At 45.2% G+C, this 25273-nt stretch overlaps 1 protein-coding gene across 1 annotated transcript in view; it reads right to left on the reverse strand.

Annotated features, from left to right (window-relative positions):
• Positions 1-25273, reverse strand: part of SETBP1 (SET binding protein 1) — a 360671-nt gene that overhangs the window by 168518 nt on the left and 166880 nt on the right. Inside the window, 1 exon segment of the mRNA XM_055323892.1 lies at positions 8955-9008. Coding sequence (XP_055179867.1) covers positions 8955-9008 — 54 coding nt within the window.

Consider the following 25273-nt stretch of genomic DNA (forward strand, 5'->3'; position numbering starts at 1 on the left):
CAGATTTTGAAAGACTCAGTCATTTTTTGAATATGCTAGCAGGGATAACTTCGGCTGATTCCTTTGATAAAGTGGAAAAACTTTCTGTATAGAATAACCCCTCCTTTCCCAACACCCACCTGCCATCTATCAATTTTCCTGGTGTGAACTTCTGCACATTAGGTTTGTTTTAAGTTCGGCCCACCGGCACAAGGCCCTCAGATGGTCAGAGCATCTTGGGAGAAACAAAATACTCACTGAAGTCTAAAGAGATTTAGTATCCCAGGAGAACTTATTAAGACTTCAGAATATTCCACTGAAATGCCAGACACTCTGGAAACACCTGGAGAACTTCTTTCTCCAGGACCAAATGCCAATGCTGTGTGTGTGTGTGTGTGTGTGTGTGTGTGTGTGTGTGTGTGTGTTTAAACAAAACATTAAAAACACTGTCAAGGCAGAGAGTGCAAAAGTTATACCTGTTGTATGAATCTGGTGATTTCATGTAAGAAAAGTAACAGTGTCAGTTGAGTATGGGGTAGGTATATGCCCGTGAGCAAAACATTCTTGTTAAGGATGCTCTGTTATTGTCATAGATACCCATGTCTGGAAAGATAAGTAATTAAGTGGGTTGTCTTAGGAATTATGGGAAAAGATCCATGTTTTGTGTAGGTATCCTACAAACAGAAAGAAACCTTTATAGGTGGAGCCATTTTGAGGAAGGAGGGCAAAGGAGGGGGGAATATTATTTGTAATACACATATATTCACATGAGCTCACAGAAAAAAGGCAAAGAAAAATGAGTCTAGAGCCTACCCTTTTGATAAAAACTAGGAAACCACGTAATTAGAACGGAGCTTCTCAAATGATTATCGATGAATGACCAGATATTTTTACCCTGACCCATATTTTTGTAGGATTACTTTGGTAAAATACTATAAAGATAAATTAGTAGGAAAAGGATGCTTGGGTGTCATGGAAACATCAAGTGGCTATAAGGGTTTCTAAATATTCCATTTCTAGATGCATCTCATGATGGGCTGGTGACACACACTGGACAGGCCAGCATGAGTCTGCAGCCCACACTCTGAATAGTGCTGAGTCAAGGAGCAAAGGTTCACAGTGGCTGATAGAAAGCAAGCCAGAAGAAAGATCTTGAGAAAATCAACTCAGCTCCTGACATTCAAGGATGTGGTGTGGGGCCCAGCTAAATGCACTCTCAGGGTAGCGTTGTAAGACAGATCTTTAAGGTATATATCTTTTTGGGTCCAGAAAGAATGTCTAGGTAGCAGAGGAGACTAGAAACCCAACTCTATCACTTGCTGGGTTAAAGTCTTGGGCAAGTCTCAAGTGTTGAATGAAAACAGCAGAGGAAGGACATAGGCAGAGGCTTTATGGAATCCATGCTTAGCAGTGCTTCCTTTGCCTGGACGGCAGTTTCTTCCTGGCTAAAGTCCTGATGTGGGGCCATGGGAAGCCCATGGCACGTTTCTGACACTGGTGAGACAGTATTTGAATGTGAGGCCTCTACCTTCCCTCCCCTTTAAGACTTTCTCTGTGCTGCAGTCTTATCTAGAAAATGAGAAGGTTGATTTAGATCCTGAGGAGCTTCTGAAAATATCAATACCTGGGCCGAGACTAACTGAATGGGCTGAGACCCGGCTCCCGTAGTTTTTACAAGTCCTGCCAACTACTCCCACCTTCCCTCAAGGGGAGAAGCACTCCTCTAACTGCTCACTAGGGTCTCTTTCAGTTTTGAAATGGTAGGTCTAGAGAGTAAGGACCAGTTGTGGGACTTCCTTACATACTGTCTTGCTTCAGAATGATTCTTCTCCAAATGGCAAAGGAGCCATTGTGGTAAATTCAAAACAAGCCAACCTGTTTTCTCCTTGCTGTGTGTCTGAGACAAGAGATGACACTGTCTACCTCTGCCTCAACTCAGTTCCCTCCTCTGCAGAAGGGGCGACAACCTTCAAGATTCTGTATTTGGGCATTTGGGAAGGACGGGGATGAGAACAACAGAAATTCTTTGCCAGGATGGAAATCCATGCAATGCTCTGCAGCAATGCCCTCTACTACTCTGAGATGTGCCAACTGCCTGGAACCTGGCTAAGTTTGAGAAAACTCAACAGAACGTACATAGAGAAGATGAGGCTGTTTGCCCATGTATTGCCAGTGGTCAGTCTGGGCTTGGGGGTTTGACTGATCTTAGCAGCATGGATAAGCTCGGATTCAAGATGGCACAGCAGAAGTGGTTCAGGTCGCAGAAGCTTGATCCAGACTGCCCGGCTTCAAATCCCAGTTCTGCCACTTTAGGGCTTTATGACTTTATTTTCTCGGTGCTTGTAATGTAGGGATGATATTTTTGCTGGTTTCACAAAGATGTTGTAAAGATTAAATGCGATAACACACGTAAGGTTCAAAGAACACTTTCCGGCATGTAGCATATGCCTAGTAAGAACCTGTCACACATACACTCAACCAAAGGCAGGGTGAACGTGTATTCACACCAATTCCTATGGTGTCCAACAGGGGCTGGGTGCTCCAGAAAATCCAGAAGGACAAGCAACTTAGAAACCCAGGTATTAATGCTAACAAGAAAGTACCTGGGAGAGAACTCTAACTCTCCAACCTGCCCAGCTACTTCTCAGGATACGAGCACTGGTTTGCAGTAATCAAAAACATAGAACATCATGCAGCCCTAGGCCACTGCCATGGCCCCTTCTCTGGAAATGTGCTCATTTAGGATATCTTCCTCCTCAGAAACTCCATGGCCATCCCTTCCTAAGAAGCAGCTTCTCCTGATAAAATATTTGGGGTTCTTGCATTAAAAACTTCCAGGTTAGGACTCATGGAGCCCAGGATATTATGCAGAGGGTTCTACCCTCTGATGATGTATGAACAGAACTGACGGTAAGGCCTGGGGAAAATGGAGCAAGGTTTGTTTGAGGATGACAAAGCTCTCTTCCTATGAACATTGGACCATAATTATTCTTAATCCACTGGAGTTTCTAAGCCTGCACTTCTTTCCAGGCACCCCTTTTGTTTAATGGTATCCTTATTTCTCCAATCAGCCAGGTACTTGCCGGCTCCAATGAATGTCCCTCCAAAATTTCTTTGGCATTTGACCCCTCAGCAACAGTTTCACAGACCTACATCCCATGGCACAGTCTCATTACTGGGTTCCTTCTTCACTTCGCTCAACCTGCTACTCATGAGGTAATTCTCTCCCCGCATGGCACTGGCTCTTCTCCAGCCTCAAACCTTCACCAGCTCCCACCTTCAGATGGGTTATTAAATCTAAACTTTGGATCCTGATTCAAATGCATCAACTGTAAAATGACATATTAAGATAATCAAAGAAATCTGAGTAGGGACTGGCTATCAGAAAATGTTAAGGAATTACTGTTACTTTTGATAGGTGTGATAATGACACTATGACTATATATAATATATATTTCTAAAGCCCTTATTAGTTAGAGAAGCTTCCTGAAGTATTTATGAGTAGAATAACATGATGACTGGAATTTTTAAAAAATAATCCCCCCAAACTTAAAATTTTAATTATATACATATAAAATTATATAGATACATAGATAGATAGATGACAGATGGACCGACACTGGTTATCTATAGGCGTATACATAAAGTAGGACTGGCAAATGGCAATGGTAATTATTATTGAAGCTGGCCCAGCAGTGAGCTGGGAACCAATCATATCAGCCCCAGAAAGCTGACTGTCAGAATTAGTCATGGTGGGGATAATTATACCACAGAAATCAGCAAATGCTATAAGCCAGGGCTTTTGTAGTAACAAACCACTGAAGTTGGATAATAGATAATAGAAGTTGGGTAGTATACGGAGGTTTATTATACTTACTTTGGTATAAACTTGAAAACTTCAATAATAGTTCAATTTTGAAAAAATCCAACCATTTTCCCCAGACATTTAAGACCTTCTGCAATTTGGTTCCAACTTAATTTGCAACTTTTCTCTCTACTCCAGGTATCCAGAACACTCCCAAGCACCTCAGCAGCCTTCCCCAGCCCTGGAATAAGTTCACCACCTCACTAGCACTATCTTGGCCCAGGTACACAATTACACCTCTACCTGGAAGACTTCCTCGCTTGCTCTATAGAGAAACATTGTCTCCTTCTCCTGAATTTTTAAGTAATTTAACCCGTAGCTCTCTAATGGAAGAAAAAATTGAATTCACTGCATGTGGCAGGCATCACTCTAGGCTGCTTTCACAGCATTGTCCCATTTAATCCTTACAACTATCTGTGAGATAAAGCTACACAACTTTTTTGTTTGATAAGGAACACAAGGACTGAAGACACGAAGTAACTTTCCCAGGGTCACAAAGCTGGCATCAGTGGGAGAACATTACAGAACTGACAAATTCTGGGGCAGCGTCTGCACAGCAGGGAGCCCCACATAAAGGTCTCCATGGGTGCCTCTGAATAAAATGGCAATTCGGTGACAGAAAGCTGTTTCCTTGACACTGAAAAATGTCTTCCTGTGTGTCTTGATGTACTCTCTTCTCACCTTCCACGACAATATACCCTTGGCCATAAGAGCAATAGACATCTTGGAAATACCTTAAAAATTGGCTACCCTTGACAAGACAGCTAGCCCACTTGCCCCACAAAATCCTATAATGAGACATACTGGAAGTAAAACTCCATTTTTTCCTGGAAGAAGTATCCTCCTCTGGTCTGAGACAATGGGGAGTCTACAAGATAGGTGAGAGCCAAGTGCTTTAGTGGGCCCTCTCCTCTGCAGGGAATGCATCCTTTCAAGCTCATTTCCCAGCACTGAGGCTGGACATGTGAAACCCTGCATCTGAGTGTGTGGGCCCATGCCACGTTATTTTTTCTTGTTCTTTCAGCACATTCCCTACCTGGGCCCCTGTAAGTGTGTACACAAGTGTCCAAGGGTGCCTTCACATGGATACTCCACTGAAAACTTTAAGAAGCCTTCACTTCGGGGCACCTGGATGGCTCAATCAGTTGAGCGGCCATCTCTTGGTTTCAGCTCAGCTCATGATCTCAGAGTCCTGAGACTGAGCCCAGCATAAGGCTCCACGCTCAGTGGGGAGTCTGCTAGAGGATTCTCTCTCTCCCTCTGCCCCTCCCCCTACTCTCACCCTCTCTGTCAAATAAATAAATAAATCTTAAAAAAAGAAAAAAAAAAGCCTTCCCATCCCTGCAGGAGCTGAGAAACAAAGAATTAAGTGCCAAGAAGCCTTGGATGCCCCTTGTATCCTAGATGAGGATAGTAGAGTCAGCATTTGCCTGGGGTTGCTCCTGGAAATCTCAGCCTGCAAAAGTAATGTGACATCTAGCAAGGGGGAAGTGGTAAATATATGACAGGACCAGCAAGCAGACCAAAATAGCCAGCTGCTAGAAGAATCTTCAGTGCCATGGAAAGCATGCAAAGTGGAAGGTAACAAAAAACATATAAAATATGATACTACATTTTGAAAAATCTGATAGATGCATACATATCAATGAACAACAAAGACTGTAAGACCCCAAAATGTCATTACCTAGATTTCTGAGGTAGAGTAAGAGGAGATTTTTTATGTTTTTCTGTACTTCTCAGACTTCTTTTTTAAGTTATATTTTTAAATAATGTCCATCACTTGCACAGGTCACAAATTTTTTTCTCATGATAAGAACTTTTAAGACCTAGTCTCTTAGCAACTTTCAGATACACAGTGTTACTAATTACAGTCACCATGCCATACTTTACATCCCTAGGACTCATTTGTTTTATCACTGGAAGTTTGTACCTTTTGACTCCCTTCACACATTCCAAAATTTCTACAGTGAATACTTGACAGCTTTTATACTAGGCAAAAGAAGAAAGGAGAAGGAAGGAAGGAAGGAAAGAAGGAAGGAAGGAAGGAAGGAAGGAAGGAAGGAAGGAAGGAAGGAAGGAAGGAAGAAAGGAAGGAAGGAAGGAAGGAGAAAGCACACAATTGGTGGATTTTACAAATAGGAATAAGACACCTGCTTTTATTCTCATGGGGGATGGAGAGGGATGGTCCGGCAAAAGGGATGAGGATCCTCATTTCCAACCATCCAAAGACAAGAAGAAAAGGAGACTCACTGTATCTGTTCCTTCAAAAGGCAAAAGAACAGGATAATGGAAAATAAAGATGTGTTTGAGGTGGGAACCAAATGGAAGAGAAGGGTCTGGGGGGTTTAGATGTAAATTGCAGAAGCTTTTCCACCTGTGCCTTTAAAACTTGCTGAGAATGGTAGGTACCTGTCAGCCCAGGCCTGATGCTAGGGGACAGGTCTCCCCTGTGCGGCAGAGGACAAGCACACCAGCCCAGGAGAACATGCACTCCTATCCTACAAACCTTGAAACCTTAGCATCCACCATCAGGCTCTTCCTTGGAAGTAACGTCCTTATTCCCAGGCATGGCATGGTGTCTTTACAAACCAACAGTCATGGACAGAAAGACAGACAATTGCTTCCTGACCCTTTTCTTCTCCATCTGGACCCATAAAGTACAGAGTCCAGTATAGTTGCTGCTCCACACTTTCAAAGCTAAGAGCCGTCAAAGATCAGTGAGGAAACGATGTCCCTTTTCCCTAAGCAGTTGCAGCCTGAACAGGCACCAAGGAAAAGAAAACCCTTTACAGGCCCCTGATACATGTGAATTCGATGGGAGCTGACAGGCCCCACTGCAGTGACCCTGGGGGAGGTCAGGGGGTTGGGGGGTCTCGGGCATCTCAGTGAGGTCCCCTCCTGAACGTCTGCCACGGTTCCCAGAAGGGAACGTGTCCATGATTGCTGCAGACATCAAGATGCGTGGGGCTCAGTTTCAGCTGAAACCAAAAGCAGAAAATAACAACAGAAGCCGACAATTTGGTGCAGTGGGGCTGAGAGAAGGCAGCCTAAAGCATGTGGGCAGCATTCTGTTCCTGTTCGGAAAAGCACCCAAAAGGGTGGTGTTGACTCGAGACACATCCGGGCCTTTTTGATTTAGGAATAACACTGGAGAATTAACTTTGATCTGGGCATTACGTGCTGGCCACAAGATTCCCTGGGCTTCCTGGCCTCGGGAACACGCATCCTGAGGAGTGAAAAATATGCATTTATGTCTCCAGCCTCAGGGGAGTGACACACAAATGGAATAATGTGGAAAGGTCAGACAGAACCAGGGGAGTGAGCCATCTGCACCAGCTACTGTGGGGTTATCTGCACGAGTACAGGGGCTGCCTTTCCAGCATCATGGCCTCAAACGTCATTGAGGTACCTCAGATAAACCTAACTTTTCCTTCCCTTAACATTTCCCTTTAAATCTACTATCTAGAAATGCAGCTCAACAGACATGGAAAGAAATGTAACCACCTCAGAAAGAATTGATGCCAAAACCACACACACAGACACATCCACATGCCCCTTCCATAAAGTCAGTCTCTACTATGTGCCTTTTCAAGCCACAAAACATTGCACAAGCCTTATTTATTCTTTGTTTTTATACATTTTCAGGGAAAAATGAATCTTTAGCTGGGATGCCACTGAGTGTGAGCATGGCCATGGACAGGGTATGGGTAAATGTTGATTTTCTGATGCTTTCGTTTCACATTCCCTTCACTCCCCTGGAAGTTTGTGTGAATATGTGAGTAAGTGATTATCAGCTGTCAATAGTTGCCAAAAGGCTTGCTGGTTACCTATTTTTAAAACCTCATTGCATCAACAGAGGATCAACAAGGATCAACAGACGGACACCACACCCTGAACGGTGCGAGGATTCATCTCTGCCTCTCCCTCGGAGCCCTTTGTTTTGTGCATTCTCTCTCTCTCTCTAAGCCCTCGCTTTCCACTCTGTGTTCTTGTCCTTGGCTCCCTGTGTGGTCTGAGGCCGTTTCTTACCAGGACCCGGGTCCTCCGTGCCCCTGCAGCATAAGGGGACACACAGGGTATACCCCACATAGAAGTGTAGTGAGGGCATGGTGAGCTCACAGATATGAAACTGATTTAAAGAACAAAACATTACCAAATATAGGGAATGCTTGCTACTAGAGAATTACTTGCTCTGTCCCCAAAGTTGTGTGTCCTGAGCTATGGTATCTCCCCACAAAGGCAGAGAACAATGGGGTCCTTAGGGCAGGTGCCGGGTTGGAAAAGTGACAGCAAGGTTCCTATCCAAAGAGGGACAGGACCAGGGATGGAGGACCACAGCTGTCACTCTTGGGTTTACCTCTCTCTGTATATATGCTCAGTCTCCACTGGGGTGCCTAGAGAACACAAGGGTCTCTGTGTGTCTGCTGTGTATGTGTGTTGATGCTTCTACGTTCCTTCATTGACAGTAATCTCCTTCCAGAGATAGGAAGGGTAGAGTTGTTCCATCTTTACCACCGCCATGGAGGTTCTCTGAGACCCCTCGCCTGCTCCGTCCTGTGGTCTGCCCATGACAACCTCCAAACCACATTCTGGCCAGAGATAATGGTGGTCTCTTTCCTGCCCATGATCAGCAAAACACAACCATCTGCCTATGCAAGAGTCTGAGACTAACGTGGCTGCCATACCTTGACTCTAAGTCATTTGCACACGGAGAGTTCAGAAAGGTAAGTATCCTGTCCCCAAAAAGAGAAGTACCGGGGTGAACGCCAGCCCCACCCTGACCTCTACCTGCTTGGTTTAGCCTCTTCCTCTGGTAGGCTGCCCACCATCATGCATTCCAGCCATCTTGGCTTACATTCCACCCCTGCCCCTGCCATTATAAAACATAGAGAGACAGCAGAAAGAGGTTGTGTTTGCCATGACACGAGGGGTAGCTGCAGCCAGAGTACAAGCTACCAGGTCACTGTCAAGGTTGAAAGCGTCAGACTGTCAGAAAAACTGGAGATCCATTATGGGAGTTTCTGTCCTGGTTCCAATGTTGTTTGCTTACAACCAAACTATGGGGCATTTCAACTCTCCCAAGCTTCACAAAGGGACCCGGTGGACTTACCTGTGGCTGAAATCCTTTGAGGTCGCTGGCTGCAAGGTCACTGGCTGAGAGGAGCTGGAAAAGAACAAAGTTTTTCTGAGTGATACTTCTCTAGGCTTGTGCACAGTATCCACTGGACAACTCACAAGGAATGGACTCACCACCGCCCAGCTCCCAAGCTCGAGAAGCAGAATCACAAAAGGCAAATGTGGTACTTCTGGGCTAGGAACCTAGACCCAACAGCCTTCTCATCTTGTGTCCACCACATCTCTGACTTTTTCTCCCTCTGCGGCCCTCCATGTGCCACCAATTCTACTAAGGGTTGTAAATCACGGATCAGGGACTCTGTGTGGACACTGGGAGGTCCACAAACTTCTAAAATTGTGAGTATAATTATGCACAAATTTACAGATGTGTAACACTTACTTTGGGAGAAGGTCCCTGACTTTCTTTCTACTACCAAAGTAGTCTGTGATACCACGAGCTAAAGAGACAGTTACAGACCACCTCCTCTGGGAGGCCTGCTTCTTCCTCTTCCCCTGCTCTTTCCCCTCCCCTTTCTTCTCCTTCTCCTTCTCCTTCTTCTATCAGACCAGTAAAAATAACCCTTCTCTTTACCCACCTACACATGACTCAGCTTCCTGTCACTGTATATTACCTCTGATCTTATATACTATTCAGGTGTTCATAGCTTATGCCTCAAACTGCCATGTACAATATTGGAAAATAAGAGTCAGGTTTATATATTTTCTGTGCCTCTGTGTTTAATCGATATTAAAGGGTCAAGTTCATGTTTTGATATTTTTGCATCTTCTCCAGAAAGCACTAAATAGAAGCATACGATTAATTACTAAAATAATCACATACTTTATTGTTCAAAAATGCTGGGAAATTGTGGGATAAAGAGAAAAAGGGCAGATGCTTATTTTGATTCAAGGAGTGTGACTGCTAGCTTTGTTAGGCCTGGAGAGCGTTTGCAAAAAATAGGAAAGATTTCATGTTTGCTGTAACAATATTTTGTTTGGTTCAAGAAAGAGAGGGGGTCATGCTGCCTTCAGGAAAGCTCAACTGGGCTGTTTAGCTCCTCTAAATCATTTTGCCAAAAATGATACAGAAAGTGGTGTTAAGTCTGGGAAAGAGCAGAGATGAGGTGGGGAATGTACAGGCTGTCCCTTTGTCCCCACCCCAAGTCCTGAGGGTGAGGTTCCCCAGACTGAAGGTGCCCAGAGAAGGTGGCACTACTCCTGATGGACAGCCAGTTTGGATCCTCTGTTTGTTATGAAAGAGCCATGCAACAGGCCATTAGGATACCATTAGGATACCTGACAAGTCATGGAGGGCCACACCTAATCGTAAGACAGTCCCCACCATTAAGGAACTATAGGTTGGTCGAAGATTAGATATGTATATGTCATGTGAGCAGAGGGTAGTGGTGTGTAAGCACCAAACTGCGTGTGCATAGAGCAAGAAAGGTCGGGGTGGGGGGGATACTGAGATAAGATGCAGTTGGAACTGAGCCCCGTGTATGGAAAGGCAGCAGACAAGGAGGTTCAGGTGAGGCAGCTGCAAGAAGTGGACAAGGGATGCCCCTCCTGCCCCAGCTCCCCGTGCATCTGCTCCTGCCAGCCAAGGCATACATCCAGCACGATGGAGGGAGTTAGGAGACATTGTGCATCGAGGATTGCTTGGGTATCCAGCAAAGTGTTTGCTGCTTAAAACACTTTTTTCATTTTTAACCTTACAATTGCCACACGAGATAGAAAGCATCTCCACTTTATGGATGGGAAAATTGAGACTTAATGGAAGATAAACAACATTTTCTAGGTCACACAGGTGGTATATGTATTGGGATTTAAATCCAAAACTATATTTTCCCAAAACTCCTCCTCTTTCTGCTGTACAATGGTGCTTCTGGACAATAGCAGGCTGGAGATCATCTGTTGAGGTGCCATGGTGGAGGAAAAGAGATGAGTGCTACTTTCTGAGTCAATGAGCCATGGGCAGTAACATAAAGCATGTCCCTATGAATGACGCTTAACTACCCTTCTTCCACACATTCTTTCATTTAATTGGCAAGGACCATCTACTCTTTGGAGCTTATCAATGCAGTGTAGGCCTCTAACTTGAGTTGAGTAAAGACTAGGGTGGAGCTGGGGAGGACAGACAGAAAAGCTGGAGGGAGGCTTGAGCACGGCAGTGACCTTTGCAAGGGCAGAGGCACCAACACGTGTTAGCATATTGGACCAAATCTCTGAATTCTCCAGGCCTTGGGAATCCAGCAGGCAGGTGCCTTTCTTCCCCCACTTAACAGGGTTCACCAGATACGGAGAAGGCGTGAGACAAAACATCTACTTCCTCCTAGCTCTGAGATGCTTCATCTGGAAATCAACCACAGGCGTGTTCAAAGCATCTCAACATATGCACTGTTCCCTCATGTCAGCGGTTTGGGAATTGAGAAGTTGCCAGATCCATCTGCTTGGCTGGATATAGAGATATGGCATCGTTGGTTATTACTTGTTAGGTCTCTAGCTCAACAAAATTAGGATCTATCCCACCTTCCTAGAAGCCTCACATCCTCTTTCCTTCTCTTAAAAGGAAATCAGATGCATGCAATTTAGTTCTTAATTATTTAAGGGTCTGTTTTGTGCTGTCGTGCGTATTTTTTAAAATTATTTTTTCACCTAATAAGACCATGCCCAACAAGAACATGATTTCTATTTTATGTAGCTTCTGCATTCTTCAAAGTGATGAGAGGAGCCTAGACAGGTGATTAGTCAATAAATACCTGTTGGCCAAATGACTTAAAAGGAAAGTGGGGAACACTGTCAACCTCTAGGTAAGGGGAAGAATGACTAAACTGCTGAGCCTGGAGAACAGCGTGTGAATGTGAGAGATGGCTTATGACACCCTTCAAGTCAACAAGGGGAAATGGCACTCAGTATCTACAGCATTTCCTGCATGAAGGAGGCACTCGGATATTTGAATGAATTAATTAACTTACATGATGAGAACAAGTTCTTTTGTCCCCTCTGTAGGTTTTACAAGAGAATATTGGCTTATACTTCAGTGTAGGTGTCAAAGGTTAAACTGAAGGAAAGATAGGATGAAAGGGAAAGAGGTTGAGCAGTGAATGAACCCACTACCAGACAGAGAGGGGGAGCTCCCCTTCCTGGGGATGAAACGATACGATGGGCCCGAGGCTGCTTAGACATGTTAGCTTATCCGAGGTGGGTTTGGGGGAGGCAGCAAGGAGGTGTCAGTTATGGTTATCAGGTAACTTCAGGAACATCTGAATTCTTTACCTTGGAGACTCTGAATTATTTCCCTCACAATCTAGCACACGTTTCAGGTGTTATCTGACCAAAGGTGGACTTGTGACCTAGTCCCTAGGTGGTTCCTGAATTAACTAGAGCAGAAGTCTGCTTTTCCCAAACTTCCAGCCAGGACCCCCTGCATGCCTTGCTTCTGGCTTCCACTCTTGCTCTAACCAACTACATGAGCTCTAGAGCTGAACACAGATCCTGCTCCTTGACCACTCCCTTTTACAAAGCTGATTATTTCCTAAATGTCTACACATCATGCACTCAGGAAGAAGAGAAGGTTGGCTGAAGCATCTTGCTCAGATGCGGATTAGAAATACAGGACAGGAAGTCCTCCTGTATGGTGAAATTGCAGCCACCTAGATCTGGACCCCCAAAGAATATCAGGACCTGAAGGAGACAGTGGAAGTTCTCTGGGTGGATAAAAAAAACCACCATGTCCCCAGAGGGGTCAGGAGCCGCCTCTGCTGGGGAACCAGAGCAAAGGCACGTGGTAGAGTCAGAGAGTCCCTGTTGTGTCCTCTCTGCCCCACCCACCTGTCACCCAGAGCAGCTCTGCTCTTCTCTCTTTCATATACACAAATTAACTTGGAGTCAAATGTTTTGCCCCTAAAACAAATTCAAACCTTCCAGACTAAGTCCTTACTTTGCCTAAGTTGCTAAGTGACTTCTCAAGATCACATGGCTAGTTAACAACAAGCCTGGGTGAGTCTCGAACCCCCAGTCCCTCTGCAGACACCCCTAACCCCGACACAGCTGCTGCTTGCCTCTGTGCTGGATGTAAGATAGATGTGCTCAGAATACCAGGGAAACTGAGGCCCACGCATGAAGACACAAATGTGTCCCTCCCCAAAGCCATGGTTCTGAAAAGCACTGATCTAGACCCTCTCCAAGCCATTGCCCTACTCGAGGATGGCCTCATTCTGTCCCCCTGGAAAAGCCTTCACTGCCCAGAGCAGCCTGGCTGTGCGGGGAGGCAGCAAGGGAGGAAAATGCAATCTGCCGTGGCTCTGGGGACTTCAATCAGGCTGAAGTTAATGAAAAGGATCCTGCCTTTTCCCAGGACTGCTAACTGTCTGCACTGCTCCCAGCGAGAGGGTTGAGCGGGTGCTGGGGGAGCAGGGCAGACAGAATTACATTTAAAAGTCAAAGGAAAGAGAAAATTCTTTCATCTCCCTGGTGGAGTGGGCAGTATTCCTGGGGCCCTGTCTCAGACCATTCTCATTCCTGACACGTCTTGCTGTTCTCTGGAATGGTCCACGTTCAAAATATTAGGATGATGACCCTGCTTTCCATTTTTGAGGAGCTGCAATTTCTCTCTTGGCACAAGTTTTTGTTTATTTTATTTTATTTTATTTGTCTCTCCAAGCCTAAGGGGTGGGTTAAGGAGCAGGGGGAAGATGAAGGAAGCTCTGGGTCCCTGAGGGGGACAAGAGAAGAGTCTTCCACCTTCAGTTCTTCTGCTACCCAGCTCTCTGCATGGGGTCTCCCTTTGCTTCCCTCACCCAAAGTCACCTCCATCAAGCTGTGGTCAGCCTTATCTTGTGCCCTTTAGAACTGCCCCTCAAGCAGCTGCTCTCTCACTGCTAATTTCCAAATCTTCCCTCAGAGGAGGGGAGGAGGCTGCTCCCTTTCCCCCCTAAGCCCACCTGCTCCAAGAACATCATTTCCTGTCTCCTGGTCCCTGGCCAAAGGACACATCCCATCTGGGGAGAGTGGGACCTACACATCCCCATCGATTCCCCAGGCTGACCTAGGACACATGCATCAGGAAAGGGAGTCATTGATGCAAAAGGGGTGTTTGGGTCACCCTGGACATCTGTCCAGAAGGATCTCAACCTTGCAGACATACATCTGGACAAACTGAAGCCTTGTTACACTGAGGATTCTCTAGATCATTTGCTCTTCCCACATATCTCCTACCTTGTGGGGCAGAGAAATAAATGATGGGATGGGAGATGGATAGATGAATGGATGGATGGATAGATGGATGGACAGATGGATGCAGGCATGCATGCATGGGTAGGTAGCCAGGTATATAAAAGAACAGAGCAAAGATGGCTTTGGGGAAATATGTTCCATTTTTAAATGGTCTTTAAATATACCATCCTTTAATTATTTTTTAAATTATGGTTTTATTTATTTATTCATAAGACACACACACACACACACAGAGTGACAGAGAGAGACACAGGCAGAGGGAGAAGCAGGCTCCATGCAGGGAGCGTGATGTGGGAATGGATCCCGGGTCTCCAAGATCAGGTCCTGGGCTGAAGGTGGTGCTAAACCGCTGAGCCACCCGGGCTGCCCCTACCAGCCTTTAATTAAATAAAACTTCTACTTAGGGAGCACCTGTGTGGCTCAGTCAGTTAAGCATCTGACTCTTGATTTCAGCTCAGGTCATGATCTCAGGGCTGTGAGACTGAGCCCTGTGTCAGGCTCCACTCTCAGCAGGGAGTCTGCTTAAGGTTCTCTCTCCCTCTCCTTCTGCCCCTCCCCCCATTTGTCCTCACTCTCTCTCTAAAAAAAAGAAAAACCTTCCACTTAACCCCATACACACTCCTCCTACACACATTTAATCTGTTCCCCTTTCCTATTTTGTGGAAATGGATCTTTTTTTCCCTCTTTGCTTTGTGAAGTGTCACTTGGTTCTTCCTTGGGTTCCGGGATGGACTCTGAACCCCATTCCAACCCAGTCCCTCTGCCCCCAAAGTTCAGGACAGCATCTGTGAGAGGCAATGTCCCAGTAAGCTGAGACAAACATCTAATCAAATGTGTGACCGAGGTTGTTGGAAACCAACAAGTCCCACTCTGTAACTTAGCAAAAAGGAAACTGAGGTTCAGAAAGATTGTGAGTCACCCAATGGATAATCTAGAACAAAGCCAACCCTATGTATGCAACTGAGAGAAAGTTTCAGATGCCCTAACACAGAGGACCAGAAGACTGCAAAAGAGCCGGGGGAGAGCTACAAGATGAGTCAAGGATTAAGACAGAAGAAAGGGAAGAAGGTGAAGGTGATTTCCACCCAGCAGCAGGTCCTGGAAGGACCCACCAGCAGGTGGCCCCCTGCTCCACTAGGGTCACAGAAGGAAATGTGGAAAGTGGAATAGGGAGGTGAAATGGAACCATCTGGTCGCCATTCCCCACAGGGCCAGTACATGGCCATTGCTGTACAAAAGGGCCTTAGACTAGGAGGAAGAAGATGCATGTCCTAGCTTGGTTCCAGCTCAACTCACTATGGGATCTGTCATGGGCTCACTTTACCTGCCCGGGTCTTCTTTTACTGCCTATAGAATGAATTCTAGGTTCTTTCTGGCCCTGCACTTCTAGCTCTCCCAAGGGTTCCTTAGGTTAGGGATGGAAAAGAGATGGAACAGACTCTCTCTAGTTTCTTCTCTCTTTTCTTTTCCAGTAACTCTCTCTTCAAAACACACACACCTTTAAGAGGCTGTCTACATTGTCTGGAAGGATCCATAATCAGAAGGATGGAAGGGAGGGCAGCGGATGGTCCTATACTGCATCTCCATTACTGGACCAGTGTGCAAACAGGAACTTAGACAGATGGTCACTCACACTGCTACAGAGGTTCATCATCCCAGTGAGCCTGCAGTCACATCCACATCTGAGCTCACGGTAAACAACCTTACAATTCTGAAAGCATGAGTCTACCTGCCAAGACATTTAGGGTATCTGGTATAGAAGCCAAGCAGCTGGCTCTCCACCAGCCTAAGAAGCAAGTAACACACTTAAAGCTGCCATCCTGGTGTCCTGCATGCCCTTTTGCTAAATCCCCTCTGCCCTCATGGAATTTTAAAGGTTGAACCTGAAACCACTGACAGCTCCAGCCTTAGCTATGGAATCCCTTCCCAAAGACCAACAAGGATGACTAATAATAACTGAATATAACTCCAAGCAAGCCTGGTCTTGATTTCTTATTTATATTTTTAAATGATGGGGTTTTAATATTTACAGGTGAGATCTCTAACAAAATCCTCTAGGTATGCAGCCAGAAGAGTCTTCTTCTTTCTTCTTCTTCTTCTTTCTTCTTCTTCTTCTTCTTCTTCTTCTTTCTTCTTCTTCTTTTCTTCTTCTTCTTCTTCTTCTTCTTCTTCTTCTTCTTCTTCTTCTTTCTTCTCTTCTCCTTCTTCTTTTTTTTTTTTTAGTTCCATGCATAACCTCACACATATTGCCTATGTCCACATGGTGGTATATGTATTTGGTTGTTGTCCAAGTCACAACTATCTCTACTTCTGAGTGGGAATGTCTTTAATCCTTCTCCTTGTAGATTAGAGCTATAACCACAGAGACCTAATGACAGAAGAGGACTCTAATGGCCTAATCTAGAACTCACTGAGACAATGAGTCTTGTTTTATGTTACTTCAAACTCGTGAACTTGTGGAAGCCTGTCCCACTCTTTTTGAAATTCCCATTAGAATTATTTTTCCTTAGACCAAGAAAAACAGATTTCATGGAGAGCATCTTGTGTGGTGCTGGGTGGGAAGTTTACAAACTTAAATCTGGTATAAATTGGTGATGTGCAACATGGATAGTCACATCCCCATTTCTTAAGTATTTTGGTAAAGAAGGTTAAGTCATTTCTGAAGGTACACAACTGCTAAGTGGTAGAGTGGCATTGGAGCCCCATTCGGCTGACTCCTGCTCTTCCTCACTACATCATAATACTCCAGGATCCCTGCTATTTGGGGAATGTGTTTTATCAAAAGTTCTATCACATCCCCTGTGATGCTCTGGCACCTCAAAATGAGCCGTGCATAACACACTTAAAGAACAGTGGTTTTCAAGGCATGCCCTACAGAGCCCTGTGTTCCACAGAAGGGTCCTGGGGAGTATGAGCAGGGGGGAGATGGGAGCTGAGGTGGGGAGTCCCTACCTCCAACCCACTTTATCCAGGGCAGCACAACCTCTATTGGTATTTCATATTGTACTTCCATGTTGATAATGTAAAGCTTTGTAAAAGAGGAATTTTGAAAACTCCTATCTTAGGAGGCCCTTAGATTGGAAAACACACCATTCATGGTGCTAACAGAATATACCTGGGGAAAAGAAAATTAAACTTTAGAACTCATTTTAAGGACACATTAGACCTCATTTTAGGAACACAGCCTTTAATACTTGCCATGAGTTACTCATCAGGAAAATACTTTCTCTTCCTTTCTTTACGCTTTCTGCCGGCAGTGATGTCTGCTCTCTTCATCTGAAGTTCGGCAAGCTACATGCTTAAGAAAGCATAACTAATTTACCAGGAAAGGAAGGAGCTAAAGATATGTTGCTTCTCAGGAACACAATCTGGGCTGTAGGTCCCTTTCTTCAAACAAAATGAAGAAATCACATTGCAAGCATCTGTGGGCTGTTTCCAAAGTCCGTAAAAGGCCAATAAAGGAGGTTCCCCTCACTGAACATATGCCAAGCAGGGCTGGATACTGAGGCTTGTCTCCCTCTTCTAATCATTTGCTGAGTTTCTGTTAGAACTGACCAGATGATCTGCTCCCTTGGCTCTAAAACTAGTATTAAAGCTTTCAAATGCATCCCCTTGGCGAATCCTGGGAAATTGATTTACACCCCTAGGCTCACTTGCAGCAGAGAATGGAAAAGTCAGAAGGTGCTTGCTTCAGAGAGGGTGTGAGCACCAGAGTCAAAAGCTCTGCTCCTCAGTTCAGTGCAGCCAATTTGGCTGAGAATCCAGGTCCCTCAGGCCAAATCTGGAGCAATTAATCACAATTACAGGTGGATATCTAAAAGGAATAAAGTCAAGCTGGACCCACAGATGCAAGTAGACATAGTTTTCATAAGCCTCAGGTAAACTGAAGGATCTCCTCCAGAAAGCCTGCCCTGAACTCTTAGGAATTATAATATGAAAAATAATTTATTTTTCAGGACCCACTTTTACCTGTTCTTATACCAGGTAGATGCTTTAGCTTTATCATCCCTCTTAATGTTCACATTATCAATGCAGGGTAGTATGATTTTCAACAGTTTATAGTTGAGCAAACTGGTGAAATAATTTAGGGCTACAGAGGGAAAAAGTGGCAGAGCTGGAATGTGATCATGATGCTGAATCATGACAGTTCCAGTTCTCTGCCTAAGGCATCCATGACCCCCCTCAGGCATCCCTAAATAGACTGGTGCTTTCTCCCTTCCTACCATGCCAGGGAGTCAGCCCTGGCTTCAGGGGCATTTTTAGCACAGCCAGCTGTGCCCCAAATGACCTGCCATGCAGGTAGGAGCCAGGTTTCCTGTCAGCCCCAGGTAGCCCCACAGTGTAGGCATGTAAGGTAATGTCCTAGTGTCCTGATCTTCCCCTCAAATATCTCTGAACTCAAGATAACATTTTCAATGGAGCTCTGTTCACAAATTCTGGCTAACCAAGGACTCACTGGAGTCTGCACTGTATACTTACACTAATACAAGCACAGTTACTTATTATGTGTATCCTCTCTTCCTAACCGAGTTTATATCCTCTCCCCTAATTAGCTGTCCTCTCCAGCTAATAAGGACATACCAAGTTCCAGGCACCATCACAGATGCTGGGAATCCCCAAAAACTACTTGATGCTTTCCGGGGATCAGTTCATATCATTACACCTTCTCAAGAACCTCATGAGGCAGTACCATGAGTACACACATTTTACGAATGAGAAAGCAGACTTAGCCACATTAAATGACTTATTTAAAGTTGCAAGACAGTAATTGACAGATCCAGAGAGTATGCTCAATTCCATCTGATACCAAGGCCTATGTTCATTCTTAACTATTCCACATGTGTAGTGTTGCCAGCAATTGAAATACTCTCATGAGTCACCTCATTCCACCTAAAAAAGATCTTTTGTCTTTTGGAGACCTGGAGACAGGGATTTATTTAAAACAAAACAAAACAAAACAAAAAGGTAAGTAACCCAATAATAGGAAGGGGATAGTTGCATTTCAAGGTCCACGAAGAATAATATCATTATGATCACATAAGTGGGCACTTTCGATAATACACAAAAGTGGGAAATCCCAAGTACACCATTTCTGTTACTACAGATCTCTGTTTCATAAGGCATGAAACATGGCTTATGTCCTCCTTGAATTCAGCATACCATGAGGACCAGGAGGTAGAAGTAGTAAGTACAGTTTTGCACCTGACAGAATGATAGAGCTGGAGAGCAGCAGGTATAATCTTCAGGAGAGACAGACAACCATCTTTATCATAGATAAGAGAAGTGAAACTGGAGTTCTTCCTCCCATTTGCAAGAAACCACCTTCACAAACTAAAATTTGGAAGATGGTCTTTGTTTACCAAAACCACTGCTTCGGTTTTCATCAGAAAGATTGATTAGTTAAGTATTTTTAAAGAAGTAAGATCTGCTTATTTGCTTATTCACTTTAATTAACCAAGTGAAACTTGCTCGTCTATATGCTTTGCTTTGGGTTGAAATGAAAATCTCTCTGAGTTGCCATTTGAAAACTGCACAACCAGTGTGAAATCTCTTTCACAAATGACCCTGCATTTGCATTAGTGTTACAGGCCTTGCAAGTGTTGAGTACTCACTTGGGCTTGCCATTCCCTGGGATAGGAGTTCTTTGAGGACCAAGACACCTGGCTATTTCCAAAGTGGTTCTTCACCATTGAAGATATGCTACAGGGTCTGCCATAGCTTCTAAAGATGACCTCTGATACATTAAGGTAGCAAAACACCTTCATAAAATTGGACTAGAATCCCAGCATGATGACTTTGAAGGAGGGAGGCATGGCTCGGTGGCATATATACACCCCAGTACTTTGTTAAAAATCTGTCCCTCTTGTATGCTATACAGGACTTCTGGAAACAGTTGGTTTGGCTGTTTCCTGGGGTGGGGTGTGCATGTATCTGTTTGGATTTCATGCAGTTCTGCCCTGACTGCGGTTTGCTGAAAAATGATCTCTTGTGATTTCACTGTCAAGAACAAGAATATCATCTCACAGAGGTATCTAGAAAATGGAGGTCTCCTCTTCATCAAAGTGGCTCAGTTAGATGTGATTTCTATCTAGCTAGACTTCTCCAAATAAGGTATCCTTTCATTGTTCTCCTTGAAGTCTCATGTGTACCTGGCTCATAGTCCACCCATTTTTAGACAAACTTGCCCATAATTTCTGGCTGACTCAGTTGGAGATGCCTCTCTGTACATTGCCCACTGAGAATGAACAAAATGAATATACAACACAGATGCTGCATCAGCAGGACTGGATGTGGCTGCTAACTCAGTCTGAGACCCCTTAGTAATCATATGCCCAAGCCATTTATTTATAGCACAAACACAAAAGGCCTACCACAGGGACTGGTGATGTTCACTTCTGTAGCCATATTTGGCAATTCACTGGTATTTCACAATTAATTCACTTGCAACCTCGTGCAAGTCACATCGCCACCTGGCTCTTAGCATTCCCCACCTCTGACATGAGGAACTCTGCAAGATCACCTCATGATCTGACAGCCTGTGAGTCAGGAAAAGGCCAGGGGTGACCCCACAACTCCCCCAGGGCATGATCAGGCTTCATACACACCATCTCTTTAAAGGTACTTCGGGGTGGGATATCACAGAAAATCGTGGAACAGTAGGAGGAGAAGTAGGGCTGTTGGCAGAACTGGGGAGTTAGTTAGTGAAGCCAAAGTGTGTCTTAGGAAGAATCTGTGCCTCCATCTCTTACTGGTCTTTCAGCGAATAAGCGGTCTCTTGTTTCTCTCCACACCCCTTCCTATTTAAACCTGGTTTTAGGCAAGTATCCGCTCAATCAGTTGTATCATAATCACAATGTGACTCTTCTCAGGATAGCTGTTTGCTGTGATTTTGCTTTAACAGCAAGGAAAACTGGAGTCTGCATTTGATAAAAGGAAATTCCGGATCTAAGGAATTTGAGAGAGGCCCATAATTTGGAGGCAGAGGACTTGTTGCTGTATAGGAGCTATCTGAAGCAAGCCTGACTCTGGGAGAGAAGAGGGGCAAGAAGGGAGGGAAATCACAGCTAGTTGTGCACAGCTGCTCCCCTTTGCCACCAGGGAAGGTGCATCATGTCAGTGGCAGGGCTCGACCCCTCCAGTCACCCTACGGCTTTTCTTGACCTCTTGAGATATTAACAGGAATCTTAATTCTAAGACACAGAGCTTACTTCCACCTAAAATTTAAAAGTTTGACAACAGGACTGTCTTTAATTATTTACTCTATAATTGACTAGGTGAAAACTGGCTGGTGTTCTTCATAGCCAAGTCACAGGGAATGTTGCCCTATTTCTAGATAGAAAGTGTTTTTATTACAAGAAGGAAGTATGAGATGGACAAAATACTTTTACTCCCTAGACTTAAAAAGTTTCAAATGATGATCTCACTTCAAATGATGATCTCACAACAGCAATACAAAACAGAAAGGGACAGAGACTATCCTGCTTGTTTGACAGATGGAGGAAATGAGGCAAAGAAATCGGTCAGTGACTTGCCCAGGGCCATGTTCTGGCTATAGAAGTCTTAGTGTGGAAGTGATCCTGGGGGGTGATTATCCAGACCAGCCTCCCTCCAAAGCAGGAATCCCTTTCTCTAACTTCTCTGACAGATGGACACCCAGCTTGAACACTTGGGAGGAAGTGGCACTTGCTATTTTAGTGCCACAGCAAGTCTCTAGCAAGTTCTACCTTTATTCTGTTGAAATAAGCCTCACTGAAACTTGTCCCCAGAGTCCTGAGAACAGAAACTAACTGCTTGGTTTTTTTTAAAACCATCATGATCTTCCTATCAAGTCGGGAATGTGAACCCCGTTTTACAGATGAGGAAACAAATCTCATCAACTTGCTCCAGGCTGTACATCTCAAGTTAGAGCCACACACCGAACCCAGAGGATTTTAGACTCTTCTCCTTTCCCATGCATTCTCCATACAGGGTGCTCAGTCCTCCAGCCATGAGCCATCCTTGTTACTTTTCATTACAGGCATCAAATCTGTACATCCCCAGGTGGAATATCCCAAGTGCTTTCAATTCTTCTTCTCTGTGTATGGTACCCAGTGTCATCACCATGTAGCTTATAAATGCCTCCCTATGCACACCATGTCGGTGGGAGGAGTAATTGTTACTAATCAGTCTTGTGCTGACAAATCCTTAATAACTGGCTCTCGAGGGTAGCAAAACCTCAGGGTAGGGCATTTGCCAATGAACTCCCACAGTGTAAGCACTCCTGCAGTTTCAAGCTACCAACCTGAAGACGCCGATTGCAGAGTTGTGAGTAGATGTGCCTAGTTGACTCGTGCCACCATGAGCTGGCTCCATCCAGCACACTGCTGGTGTAGCCATGGGCCTATCTGCTAAAGACCACTGACAGCTGTACTGGGACTCAGGGAAAGTAACTGGTATGGAGTGGCACATCCCAACAAACTCAGGAATTAATACGTCCTCTCAGTATGCAGTAAGCTCAGCTACTGAATGGAGTAAAAGATGCTGATACTCACCCAATAAATTCATGCAATAAATATTAATTTTTCTAGGAACTGGGGACATAATAACAAATAAAAAACAAGTCCTTGCTTTCCACGAGACAGACAATAAAGCAAAATGATAGCAATAAGAAGACTAAGGATGGTGTAACCTGCGGATTGTAATAAAAGATAAAAAAGAAGGAAGGGCATGGGGGACAAAGAGTAGGGATGAAAGAGAGCCATGGGCTTTTTGGGAGAAGAGTAATCCAAACAAAGAAAACACAGTGTGCACGGTTGCTGACATGAATGTGTGCTCCCTGCATTGGTGGAACAGCAAGGAGACCAGTGTGGCTGGGGCAGAGCAAGCAAGGGGAACAGTGGAAGAGGGAGTGTGGAGTCAAGCTACATCACATAGAACCATTAAGTATTGATCTTAGGTCACAATACTTCACTCTAAAGAGCCTGGCAAAGTCACTGGAGAAGACCAGACACTGGACATGGTTAGTGCTCCCCTGTAAGAGGTCCCCTTGGCTGCCATGTGGAGAACAGCCTACAGTATTTGCTGATGACTTAGCCACGGTTTGAGAGGGAAAAACACAAAGACACAAGCAAAGGATGATGCCAAGGGTTTTGGCTGAAGAAGCTGGAAGAATGGAACTCTCATTTGTTAGGACCAGAATGACTGGCGTGGGTGGTGGTATAGGAAGGCTTAGTAGCCCGGGAGTATCTTGATGTGGCTGGGAGCCGAGGGCTTCAGTGCAGGGCGGGAAGCCCACCGTGGCTTTGGGACTGATGTGCAGCTTGTCCTGGGATGCCAGGCAAGACTCCTGGGCAAGGAGACTTGAGGGGGGCTGGGGTTTATCCGCATGGAGGTGACGCCGGAAAATCTGTACTATGGAGAATGCCAGATGTACTGGAGGCCATCCCAGATAAATGCCATAGACATCACTAACCTGGGAACTGTGGAGAGCCCTCAGGGGAGATGGAACATCAGGCTGAGAGGTCTCTCCAGAAGGAGGAGGGCTTGCAAATCGGGATGGCCCTACAATCTATAATGTGAAAAGAAAGCCAGACTGAGCTTAGGGCTCCTGAATTGGAAGCCGAGGCCTGCCATTGCTCAGTGCTATGACCTTGTTCCAGTCACGTGTCATCCCTAGAGCTCAGTGTATTCACCTGTGAGGTGGGAATGCGGATGAGGCAGGGTATCCTGTAAAGTCACGTGTGCCTGATGGTCAACCAGGGTCAAATTCAGCTACTAACTCCTCCAAGCAGCTTGCTCTTGAGCTTCCGTGTTCTTACCATACAAAGTGGTAACGTCAGCCACTTCCTAGGGATGTTTGGATGATGAAACATAGCTGTCAGGAGCACAGGGAGGCAGTGCTTCAGTAAAGTGAGTTGCCTCCCTCTTCCTTAGGTCCGCCCTTAGGAGCATGGTGAGCCTCAACATGGACCACTGACGTGGGAGAGTGAGGACAGTGTCCTGTGCCACATCAACAGACAGGAGAGCTGGCATTAAACTTTATACCCTTCCTCTCCCTTACCTGCCCTCAAGCCCATGACCCTCCAAAATCCTTTCACAGGGAGGGTGGTAGGCAGTGTGGAGGGGTTTGGCCATGGCTCCACTGTGCCTAGGTTTTCAGTGGCCACCTCAGCATAAGGTTGACAATGTGAGTTCCTGGGCTGAAGGCGAGGGTGGGCAAGAGGTGATTGGAAATACGGCCTCTTCTGTGGAAGCTTTTATTAGAAACAGGGGATTCCCCATTACTATTTCAAACTCTTTTGGCCGAACATGAAATGCCCCAAGGTCAAATTTATTAGTGCATCTTACAGCCCTGAGAACTCTTGGCTTTGGTGTCGAATCCCTCTTATCTCCCTTCTCTCCCTCGAGCCTTGTGATTTAGCCAAAGCAGCTGCTCATACCCCACCAGCTCCAGAGTGGGTCAATGTGTATATAAAAATAGACACACACAGGCGCTCACTGTGTTCATGGGCCCATCACCAGAAACTGGATGTACTCAGGACATTCTCGGGTGAGGGCAAGAGGGGATCATGTGGCAGAAAGACCAAGCTTGGGCTGGGCCCCCAAAGATCCAGAATACGTATACAAAGGCACCTGAAGAAAGGTCTGAATTTTACCTGTCTCAATTTGAGCTTCCTTATTTCTGAAAGAGGTCAAAAAAAATCCTGGCTAGCTCACAGGATTCATGGGAAAATAAAATGGAGTAGGGGTGTGTGTGATGGTCCATCACTGTCCTTCCTGTTCTACACATGAAAGGGACAACTGATGGCATCAGTATTTCTGATGATAGAAATAATACTCTGTCTTTCATTCACCACCCAGCAGATACTTTTTATAGGTCTCTATCCGAGGGGTGTGCTAGTCCCTGATAAACCAGGGACCACATACAGGGCACACTGAGGGGCGGGGGCAGGGAGGGAGGAAGCCACTGGCCCTTTTGTGGGTATCGCTGCTCCCGAGCTGGACTTGGGATTCTGCTCAGTAGAGCAGCTACCATGTCACTGTGGCTCCACACCTCGTTTGGTGGGCATGTGCGGGGAAAGGCTAGACTTCCCGCAGCAG

The sequence above is a fragment of the Nyctereutes procyonoides genome, unplaced genomic scaffold (assembly GCF_905146905.1).
Source record: "Nyctereutes procyonoides isolate TBG_1078 unplaced genomic scaffold, NYPRO_anot_genome, whole genome shotgun sequence".
NCBI lineage: Eukaryota > Metazoa > Chordata > Mammalia > Carnivora > Canidae > Nyctereutes > Nyctereutes procyonoides.